This window comes from Triticum dicoccoides, chromosome 2A (assembly GCF_002162155.2).
Source record: "Triticum dicoccoides isolate Atlit2015 ecotype Zavitan chromosome 2A, WEW_v2.0, whole genome shotgun sequence".
Lineage (NCBI taxonomy): Eukaryota > Viridiplantae > Streptophyta > Magnoliopsida > Poales > Poaceae > Triticum > Triticum dicoccoides.
Genome location: NC_041382.1, coordinates 645,380,462 through 645,392,155, shown reverse-complemented (window position 1 = coordinate 645,392,155; position 11,694 = coordinate 645,380,462). Strand labels below are relative to the sequence as shown.

The following is an 11,694-nucleotide window of genomic DNA, read 5'->3' as shown; positions in this document are numbered from 1 at the left end:
GACAAGTCTCTTATTGTTTTATGGCGCTTCAAATCACAAATTGTCGGTTAGTACTACATTCAAAAAAGCACATGCATTTCCCCGCACTTTTTGGTGATACGTGTTTCCTATTCTTCTGTGCGACGATATATATTCTTCTGCGCTCGCATAACTGTTGCTTTTCATTTAGGAGAGAGTTATATTTAGCCAATACAAAACTACACATAGCTAATATATGCATCTAAGCTATGCACCGAGTTATGCTGTGTTTTTCTAGCAAAAAAAAGGAACATGCACCGTGCTTAGAAGCATCATTTCAATCAATCAAAATTGATCTCCTTTATTTCCTATGCCGCTTTAACTTAAAAATGACCCATTGGCCGTGCTTTCATGGCATATTCATTGCTCTAGACGTGCATTGGTGAACAGAACATGTGTTATCTCTTAAAGGGGCAAAAATGCAAAGGAGCCAAGGAAAAGATTCTTCCAATGGCACCAGAAATGGAGGGCCTTTAAAGGTAAGCAAATTGACCAATAAGTTCTTCAAATATCTCCCTACTTCCACTTAGTCCACACCACATGATCATAGTACCAATGAAATTAAATTAGATCATAGTAACAAAGAAAGCCCCAAAGGCTGAAAGACAGAGTACTACAAAAGAAGCTTTGGCCTCTACCATATCTCTACCCCTACCTCCTCTCCTTGTCCAACTTTGCCCAATTCCTAGTTGCTTGGCTGCGTCATTACTGAGAACCCACAGCTTTTTAAACCATACTAAAATAAAATTCTTTTGGATTCCTCCCCCCAAACGCCTTTCACCCAAAGACTCACTCACCCGGCCTTCTCTAATCTCACCCTTCCGCTGCTGCATTCCCTTCCTCCATTATTTCTCCAATCCCTTTCCCCTCTCCGCCCCCCTCCCCCCTCTCTCTCCTCACCCTCTCGCCAAAAGACTGGATACAGACCAGAAGGAAAAGGAAATAAAGAACAGAGAAGAAGAAAGAAAGAAAGAAAGAACAGCACCTACCGAGCAAGCCTTCTCCGACTTCACATGGGCTGCGGAATTGTTCCCACGACTCCCCTCCGGGCCTGAACAGATTCATACACCACCCAAGAACCGCCCCTTGATTCCCCCCTCCCCCTTTTTCTGCTCGCGAATTACTTGGTAGTAGTATTTCCACAGGAGAACTGCTCCTTTTCCGCTCTGTTTTCCGTGTTTCTCTGCTTGGAAATTCCTCCGGTTCTTCCTCGTTTGTTCGTGGGGGGCGAGGGGAGGAGGAGGCATGGGAAAGGAAGGTCCTTGCTGCCATTGCGGCGTCACGAGTGAGCTCCTGTTCTTCGGCTCACCGATTTTTTTATGCTTCCTGTTTTTTTTTTTCTTGCTTATTTTACACCTGTTGTTATCCCCTTGTTCCTCCGCGGCTGGGTGTCATGGGCGTTGATTTCTCCGAATTATGCATCTGGGGACCGGGTCTCGGAAGAAATCTTTCGGGGCCCCTGGGCTCCCGTTCCTAATCTCGCGTGTTCTTTGTTGACTGCTGTTCGTTTGCGGTTTGGTAGATGTTAGCTGCAATCTGTCGAACCACCTGAGGTGTTTGGGATAGAGCTCTGGGCCTGCTTGGATTGGGCTGAGGTCTCGGAGGCCTTTGGATGCGAAATTCTGAACATGAGGAACGAATCACCTCATCTTGGCAGATATTCAGAATTTTGTTTGACTATGATTCAAACAGACAAATTGTTTGACTATGATTGTGTAGGGGATACTTCTTAGAACACCTGTGCAGACAATGAGCAACTAGATGCAGCTCACACTCCTTTTATACAAGAAGACAAGAGCCATCTGCTTTTGCCAAACAAACATTTAGAGTTCCTGAGCTGCTGCAACTACATAAATGCTTAATTTTGTGGAAGGCATTTGCTGCTTTGTGTAATATACGCAGATCAGTTCTCTCTTTTGCTTTAACATCTGTGGCATCATACAGTCAGTAGCTCTTTAGCTCTTACTGAAGCAAGCAGCTCAGTTTCACTAATAATCTGCGTTTGGTATGCCTCATTTGGTATGGTAGCGAATGAATAATTACATTCTAGTACTAACCACTGAAAACAAATCTCGAATATGCAGTTGACCATGTATGTGACTGATTACTAATTGTTGTCTCAAAGACACATTCTTGAAAAATGTATAGTTTCTAAGTGTTCTTCTGTGCTGCATTCCTTGATACCACCATCTCTTGTGATAGCAAAGACAATTTTTTTGTCAAAATTCTGATACAATCTCGTGACGGACACGCTGCTAATAAGCACCTGCAATACCGCGTACATTCTTGCATATCGATTTTGTACTGCATTTATTCTTATATATGGCAAATACTGAAACAGGCACCCCACTTTGGCGAAATGGGCCAACACATAAGCCAGTGCTCTGCAATGCATGTGGCTCGAGATGGAGAACAAAGGGTTCATTGGAGAATTACACACCAATGCATTCTCGTGATGATATCGATGCTGATCAACCTAGAGTTAGCAAGCTGAAGCCGCCGACATTGAGGCTAGAGGAACAGAGGCAGCTAAAGAAAAGGCCAAGCCACAGCATAAGGGAGAATGGAGCATTTTCTGATCAAAACTTCTGGAAGATGGGGGATGCCGACCCAAGTCGATCTAGTTCTGGATCGGCACTATCATATTCAGAGAGTTGTGCCCCATATGGTTCTGCTGATGCTAGTGAAATGACTGGTCAGTAATCTCTAATTTCCTAATGTGTTGCTGCTAAATAAGAAATTTTTTATGTTCTTCACAGTCTTGTTGAGTGCCATGGGTTATATGACTATGTTCAATTGAAACAATTAACGTAGAAACATGGAACTTGAAGCTTGAGATGGATGGTCAGAAATACACACTTAAATGTTGGTCTGCAATGTTATATCTAATCTCCCCTAAGACTTGTTGTAAACATCTATAGGTTGGTTCTTGTAGTACTACCCTTGCACGAGTATGTGCTAGTAACTGTGTATAATGCAGAGCAGGTACTTGTTTTCATCAAACTTACTGAAAGTACTGAAACATACTTCAGCAACCCCACTTCACTGGTGCTTACTTTGTAATCCTGCATCATCATTTCTCAAGAACTTATAGTGATTGATAAATCATTGTCCATATATTGTATTCAAATGACGACCCTAAAATCAATGCTTCAAACATCGTATCAGTGTCTTCCTTTACCACACATGAACTCGATTAAATACAATAATCAACATAAAAAAAGCTATAATACTTTGTGATACCGTCAGCTCAATTTACATTACCAATATTTATATTTGTAACCCATAATTGCTTTCTTTCTTGTTTTTTGTGTAACTAAAGTTAGTTATGTTAATGATGGTTCTCTGATCTTTTGAATTCAGGTTCAGCGCAATCGCATGCTTGGGAGTCATTGGTACCATCAAAAAAGAGAAGCTGTGTCACTCGGACCAAGTCTTCATCCGTGGATATGCTTGTCAAAGATCTTCATTGTATAATGCACGAAGAGCAGTTATCTTACCTTTCTGGATCCTCAGAGGAAGATCTAATTTACCACAGTGCAACTCCTGTGGATTCCTTTGAGATTGGTTATGGAAGTATGCTTCTGAGAAGTTCAAACTCAAAATCAGCGGAGGAAGATTCAGAAGCAAACTCTGTTCCTGCAGATAATAAATCATACCTTACAAGTGAATCCTATTCAGGGACTGCCTCGTTTGTTGTGCATAGTGAAAGCAAGGGGGCAAGTAATTCAAATGCTTCTCCTGAGAAGCCAAAGTGGTTTCCGGTGCATACACACGAAATTGCTAAAAGGTATTCTACACCTCTATTAGTAGTATTGTGCATTGGTTTCCTATACAGATACTACATGATAATGCTATCTACAGTTCTGCATTCTATTAGTCAGAGAAGCTATTGTGGTGAAAATCAAGAAGCTAAGGTTTTTTTTATACCTCTTTTGCAGGGGTAAACTTCATTACTCAAAGCAGCATACCCTGGAAAATGTAGGTTCAACTTTAGTTTCAGTAGCTTTAGAGGTATCAAGTCTATGATGATCTCATTGCCCCTTCCTTCTATCCATTTTTCCTTAGCCAATTCTGCCTTGGTGCTTTTCTCTTCACTGGGTACACTGTTATGAACTTCCAACCTTTGTTGTGTACATGATTAAGTGTTTGTTTCTCTTATTTTTAGGGAGAAGGCACTAAGGAAACAGGAGGAAATGAAAATACCAGTGCTTTGAAAGACCTTACCAAATCCACCATGAAGCCTCTCAAAAGGCCTCATGAAAGCCAGTTGCAAAGCTGCCCAGGTCAGCAATCTTAGTTCCTCTGATTCCTACTTGCACATTGTTTTTAGTTGTGAGCATCTGAAAAATGTCCTCTGTATTCAATTCACACTTCATCATTTCCTTGATTTATTGGGAATAACAAGGAGAAGCTTTCTGATTTGTTTTTGCTTGTGAACATGCAGAAGGAACCATGAGGATTGCCAAAAAAGTTTGCAAATCTGTGGCTATGGCTCCTCAGTTCAAAGGTTCATTTTTGCCCAAATCTGGAGGAGCACCATTTAACTTACTCATGTTACCCCCAGATAAAATATCCATGCTGGCCCCTCCGCAGTACATGGATAATTCTGATCAAGACTTGCTGCTGGAGGTTCCTCTCAATGCGCGGCAACCAGAGGCAGAACTTCTTTGCCAACCATTTCAACTTAGCTCAGTAACCCGCAGCTCCACCTCAGCAGACGTGGTTGCTGATGGCGAGGGGCGCCTCAAGCAACCATAGACCAGAGACCAACTTAGGAACAGGCGGTAGCGGTAGTTTCCCTTAGTTTCCTGGATCATCACGGTACCTTTATTTACCGATCACCGGTAGGGCTTTCTGCGGTTTGTTCATGCTTGTGCCGTCGTTATCGCCCCAATTTACATTGACAATGTGCGTCTGCCGCGGAGGCAAAATTGCCCGTTCAGCTAACATTTGTAGCGGTGCTTTTGGACTAGGCTTGTGTTGGTTTCCATAGCACGTGGGCTTTTGGAGAAAGTATAACTCATATCACCGTGGAAAATAGAAGAACTCTTTCATGGGGGAAATGGAAAATGAAAATGATATCAGGGATTCAACCAGTTGCTTATCTTGGCTCACTTATTTTCCCACTTGAGCATGTTGGTGTCTCGATAACAGGCCCCTCTTTTAGGGAATGGCAGGTCATCTTGATCTCAGACGGTATGTCTGAATGATTGATGGTATAATTGATAAATGATATGTACAGGTGTACATGATCTCTAGGTGTCATGTACAGGTGTACATGATCTTTAGGTGACCTATGATATCAAGTCTTCTTAAATCACAATGCTCCAACATATTCTGTTATGTTCTGATCTAATATCTGTTTGTGCTTCTGTTCTTAGTGAGAGTAGTAATTGAAGAATGTGTCAGTTATACTGAATTAAGATGTTCCCCCAAAAAAGGAATTACACGTTGCAACAAAAGACACAAACGAGACTGGTCGAATGAATTATAAACATGCTCCCCTAAAAAGGAATTACATGTTGCAACAAAACCTACCAATGAGGTTGCACACACGTACCGATCGGGTATCTGTGGGAATTTGGTGTGTGCATAGAAAATGCAGTAAACCATAAGATAAAAGCTGACAACAAGCCAAGAAGAGAATCCAAAGTGGAAGCTATAATACTAGCATGCAAGCCACTCCTCGCGGAACCCCTGTTTTAAATTTCCATCAACCACGCAATTATATAGCCAAAGGGCATACGCCGCGCCTAAAACCATCCCAAGCGCAGCTAACACGGCTACCAAGTTATTTCTTTGGAATGCTCCTACTAAGATTAGAAATTCCCCCATCTTTTGCTTGGGTGGAAAAGGCACTTTCACTGTCGATACCGCTTCGAATCAAAAAATATGCAGGGGGAAACCGGGGAAGGTACACTTTTGCAGAAAAAATAAAATAAATCATGCTTGCACTGTTAGATGGCCGGGTGGCTAATTTCTCAGTCCTAGCAAGTAGCAACATGTTCATGCTCTTCCAGGTAGATAAATTTTGTTTAACTTCTAAATGAGCTGACTTCACTAATAGCACAACATGGGGCTTATAGAACAGACCTTGGACATACCAGGAAGAAAACCACAGTCTGTCAGTGCATCCATTTCACCGAGACCCTCTAGCATTTCCACCTGCTGTTGGTAGTATTCACTGACAACATCAGTCCTCCAAGTGACATTGACATCATCAGTCCTCCTCCTTGTAATTAAACTTTTCAAATTTCTGACCAATTGGCATTATGAATTATTTTTGAAACAAAAGGTAGATCATTTTCTAACTTGTGCATTTCAAATTAGGCCAAGTCCTAACAAACAACATTCCGTTACATGGCTGCTATAAAAGCATAGACTGATCAGGCAGTAAATGCACTGACGAAGGAAAGGTTTAGGCGGTAGAAGCAGCTTGTTACTTCTCCCACCTGTGTCCACCTATACATCATGGCCGACCCTTCTTTGTTGGAGTTACTCCTACTCCCTCTGTAAACTAATATAAGAGTGTTTAGATCACTATTTTAGTATTCTAAACACTTTTATATTAGTTTACGGAGGGAGTACTTTCTTAGTTTCAGTTTGCAGTTGTTGAGCCATTTTCCGCTTAAGTACAAAATTTAGTAATTTTAGCCCAGCGCGACCTTCTTGCCTCTGCCGGTTAACCTTTGGGAGTGGCCCATCACCGTTGCCATGGCCTCGCCTGTCAGCCTCCTTTCTTTCTCCCTCCCCCCGTTGATCTCACTCCTCCTTCACGGTTGAATGGCATTCAATTAGGTGCGCGATAAAATTAAACCGCCTGAGTTCATCATAAAAATGTTAGCGGATGATGTAACTATTATTTGATTAATAAAGCAAGCCTTCCCGTAAAAAAAAAGTTAGTATCATACTAGTAAATCTCAAGATGATATGTCGACTCAGTCTCTCGAAGGTGCTCATAGGGGTAGGGTGCGCGTGTGTGTTCATAGGGGTGAGTGTATGCGCATATGTATGATCGCTTGTGTCTGTACTGTGTTTAAAAAAAGTGGTCGGAATAACGAAAGAAGCAAAGAACCAGTTTTTTATGTTAGGCTGCAAAGAACAAGGTTTGCATTTATTTTTTGAGAAGAGAACCAGGTTTGCAAGGGAGCGGATTCAGATAGTTCAGAGAAAGAAGAGCCAACACGGACTGACTAATGGGCCAACCACGGCCCACGAATACAAATCTGCGCGGGAAGATCGAATGCGGCGAGCAGTGGGGCCCGGATCCTCCGATCCGCGCGCGCGAATCTCAAAGCGCGAGCCGGAACCCCACCCCGCTCCATCTTATCCCCTCTCCCCTCTCGCCCTTCCCACCCGCACGCAAAGCTCCACCGCCGGTGCCGCCATGCTGCTCCACCACCTCCTCCCCCCCTCCTCCAGGGCCCCGTTCCGCCCCTCTCCGCGGCGACCGTGTGGCGGCGCGTTCACGGTCCGGTGCGCCTCCTCCTCGGCCCCGTCGTCGTCGTCGGCCGGGCAGCAGGTGGCGAATGTGCATAGCTACGGCACGGTGGACTTCGAGCGGCGCCCGGCGCTGCGGTGGAGCAGCCTGTACCGGCGGGTGGCGGTGGGCCACGGCGGCCGGCCCGTGGGGCGGACGCTCGCGGACTGGGACGAGGGCGAGCGCCGCCTCGACAAGTGGGAGCTCTGCCGCATCGCCAGGGAGCTCCGCAAGTTCCGCCGCTTCAACCTCGCACTGGAGGTAGCCATTCCTGGTCGCGTCTCTCGGAGATCTAATGAACCCCGACTTTGTTGCTGCTTGAATGCTTGATTAGTGATCGAGCGACTTACTTTCGTTCGAATTCAGAGGCTAATGTTGGTAACATTAACTGAACATTATGCCTATGCGTATGCCAGCCACAGAATTTCTCTAATGATGCGTTATTTTATGGTTGCTTGCGTAATTACGTTCGCTTCGGTGCTGCAAATTTTATGAAATTTTGTATCTAGTGCGTGTGTCAGATAGTGTTGAAATGCTTGGTGGTAGTTGGATCACTATTTGGACTGAAATTTTGTGTCACTTGAGTATGCTAGTACATGTTGTGCGGCAAATCTAATTGCCAAGGTCGGACTTAAATCGGAATTACTCTGCTGATACTTTGAGCAGATTATCCGGTGTATGTTGAGGAATTCATTGCTCAAAGGATGATCAAACAAATATGCAACCACATTGAGATAGGGATAAACATAATTGGACTTGCTCCATTTCAGGCAAGGTTTAATGTGCCAGTTTATCGTAAATTGGAATCTAACTGGAATGGTAGCTGCTGTTTATTTGATCTGACATCAATTACTTAGTGTGAGGAACAGTAGTTCAATACCCTTAATGACCCTGCAAATCGTTTCGAAGGCTCACCTTCGATAGTGATAGTTTATGAAGCGTTTGGACATCCTTTCTTGCTATTGTCTGGGTGCCTTTTGATGGCTAATCCTACTAGTCATATGGGTTCTCATCAAGTTTTTTCTGTCATGTACAGGTTTATGATTGGATGACTGATCGAAGGGATAGATTTTCGCTATCATCTAGTGATATGGCAATCCAGTTAGATCTGATTGCAAAAGTACGTGGTGTTCCAGATGCTGAAGAATACTTTGAAAAGCTTCCTGAACCACTGAAAGACAAGCGAACATATGGGTCTCTTCTCAATGTTTATGCCCAAGCTAGGATGAAAGAGAAAACAGAATACACATTTGAGCAGATGAGGAAAAAAGCGTTTGCAACTGACACATTACCTTTTAATGTGTTGATGAATTTTTATGTGGATGTTGCAGAGCCTGAGAAAGTGTCTACAGTTACTGATGAGATGAAGCAAAGAAATATCGCCTTTGATGTCTGCACTTACAACATTTGGATAAAGTGCTGTGCAGCTATGAAAGACGCTGATGCAATGGAACGGGTCTTTAACCAGATGATTGCTGATGAGTCTGTTGTTGCCAACTGGACTACTTATACCACACTTGCTAGCATGCATATCAAGCTGGAGAACTTTGAGAAGGCAGAAGAATGCCTGAAAGAAGCTGAGAAGCGAGCAACGGGTAGGGATAAGAAATGTTTCCATTTTCTCATTACACTCTATAGCCACCTTCAGAAGAAGGAAGAAGTCTACCGCATTTGGAATTGGTATAAAGCAACTTTCAAGACAATTCATAACCTGGGTTACCAGGAGGTGCTGTCTGCCCTTGTTAGGCTAGGAGATATAGAGGGAGCTGAACTTCTATACGAAGAATGGGCATCCAAAAGTTCTAGTTTCGATCCGAAGACTATGAACATTTTATTAGCATGGTATTCTAGAGAAGGTTTTGTTGTGAAGGTTGAGCAAACTCTGAACAGATTTGTTGAGAAAGGTGGGAACCCCAAACCAAATACCTGGGAAATCCTTGCCACGGCGTACCTGAAGGACAATCAGTTTGCTGAATCTCTGTCATGTTTGGAAAAAGCCACTGCAGTTAAAAGTGCAAGTAAATGGAGACCAAGACCAACCAATGTTGAGAGTCTCCTGGCATATTTCAAGGAGAAGAATGACACGGAGAGTATCGACAGGTTAATGAGTGTACTCAGAAGTAGAGGGTGTGCTGAGAACGAAGAGTACAAGTCATTGATTGACACCTATGCTTTGGCGGTTGCGGGCACGTGATGATGGATGGACACCAACGATACAATATGATTAGTAAATAGCCGTTGAACACTTCTTGTAATCTGAATGTCGGAAGAACCCCCGCTTGAGAGTTCATGTGGTACGGCTCTGTACTTCTTTTCATTCCAGAGCGGTTAGGTGCATTTTATAAGTAGTTTCTCTACAGAAAATCGGACAATAAGGTACATAGATGATAGGTCTGCCTTCTTTCTGACCACTTAGTTCAGTTACAAATTCTCAGATCATCAAGAGGAGGCCGTTTACCAGGTTCCTTTGTACTTTCTACATGTACATCGACATTACCATCAAGGAGTTAATCGTGCCTTCTCATGGAAGCGTACATTTTTCAGTCACCTTTACTTCTTTTTTTGGTCTTGTTCACCGCCTTTGTTATAAGCTGCACTGCGTATGTTGCATGTGGGCTTTGCTTGAGTACCTAGCACTAGCAGGTGGATCAGAGTAGCAGAAGATGCATGGCTGGAAATCTCATTATCTCCGCCATTTCTTGTTGTTATCGGGATTGAGGGGGTTACCTTGACGCTTGCACGTTGGCCCCCTTTTCTATACAGCTTTCAAACTATGAAGTGCTACAGCTCAAGCTGTCGATCTGCATTTGTCGGTTCGATCGTCGGCATGTTTATTTCTGACTGGTACATCTGTTGTGCAGATATTGAAGCCATGACAGTTGCGGATGAACAGCCCGGACCACCTGGAGCCCTCCCTTGCCGGTAGATGGCCTATTTCCTTGAGAAGAGCAGTTATCTGATCGTGGATTTCTCGTAATAATAATACGTGCGGGGTCACTGGAGGGGCTGCAGCTGCAGGAAGGTGGGTGGTTGCATCCAGGATGCAGCACGCACTGACTAAACTAATGGCCAGATTCGCTCACAGCTAGGTGACGGGCAAAGAGTGAGCTCAAAAGGCGGAAAATTAAAGGAGTCCAGCCACAGCCATTGCTCGCTTTACTCAAACGTCACCGACTATTTGTCATCTCCGAAAGAGGCCTCGGTTCAGCTTGCAAGTTGGAGTACAGTTTATTACTGTGATCCCGTCATGGACAACGTGATTACGACGACCTGTAAAATAAGATAATCATGGCAGCTTGACCCTCTAAGCAGACGTGATCGGCACTCCCATCCGAGGAGTTTGGGAAGAGACATGACTGTTCTATGTTTGGGTACGCTTTCAACGTCGTGCTGATAGGCAATTCGATACGTCTGTGCCACCCCAAGTAAGCGGAGAGCTAGCCAGTGGCAGTGGCAGTGCTAGGGACAGCCAAGCGTGCAGCGCAGCACTGGATGCCTTCTGGCTGGGCTACTAGTATTAAACTCCACCCAACAACTAACCAACAACTACCCACGCACGCACGCACTGGTAAAGGGAAAAGAGACGTCGAAGAAGCGTGTTTTGGATTTTAGGGATCTGTTAGTTATAATGCCTGTTGGAATTATAGTGTCGTGGAGCAAACGTATTTTAGAATTCAGAGAGCATTACAATTCCTTGTGTCTCATGGCGCGACGAGGACATGCTTTGCTTGCTTTGATGTCAATCGTTAGGCATTTTGGAGAACGGGGGATCCTTTTCTGGTAGTATGAAGTGTTGTTGCATGAAATCCATATTGGAATCATGTGAATTTACTGTGTTCCACAAAGACCACAGGTACAAGCTTGGTTCCGTTGTATAAGCACTCTGCCACAATTGCTCTTTGTACTGCATAATTTTGTTGTTGCACCATACTTTTTCTTTCCAAATCCTTTTGCGGACTGCGGTGGCAAGGAGCTACTTGACCTGAAAACATATGACCGTCTTAATAGAGTTCACCTATCTTTCTCTTCTACTTCTTGCGTTACAACCGAACACTTCGATTGCTGTTCGATCCGGATCACACGGCCACCTATCTTTTCTCTTCTACTTCTTGCGTTACAACCGAACACTTGAATTGCCGTTCGATCCATATCACACGACTGTCAACAGCCCGCACGTCCTGATATGCTCGCCC

At 43.9% G+C, this 11,694-nt stretch overlaps 1 protein-coding gene across 1 annotated transcript; it reads left to right on the top strand.

Moving 5' to 3' along the window:
* Positions 1-869: 869 nt before the first annotated feature.
* On the top strand, positions 870-10,048 carry LOC119355960. Its single transcript, XM_037622861.1, has 10 exons — positions 870-1,303; positions 2,360-2,713; positions 3,382-3,808; positions 3,960-4,032; positions 4,187-4,304; positions 4,466-4,775; positions 5,015-5,217; positions 5,281-5,293; positions 8,272-8,320; positions 8,538-10,048. Exons 1-10 carry the CDS (start codon positions 1,264-1,266, stop codon positions 9,693-9,695), a joined length of 2,745 nt encoding a protein of 914 aa, XP_037478758.1. The 5' UTR covers positions 870-1,263; the 3' UTR covers positions 9,696-10,048.
* Positions 10,049-11,694: the final 1,646 nt, after the last annotated feature.

Coding starts and splice junctions, on each gene's coding strand:
- LOC119355960 (XM_037622861.1), top strand. CDS start 1,264: ATGGGAAAGGAAGGTCCTTGCTGCCATTGCGGCGTCACGA. Junction 2,714..3,381: donor TGATGCTAGTGAAATGACTG/GTCAGTAATCTC, acceptor TTTTGAATTCAG/GTTCAGCGCAATCGCATGCT. Junction 8,321..8,537: donor ATTGGAATCTAACTGGAATG/GTAGCTGCTGTT, acceptor TGTCATGTACAG/GTTTATGATTGGATGACTGA.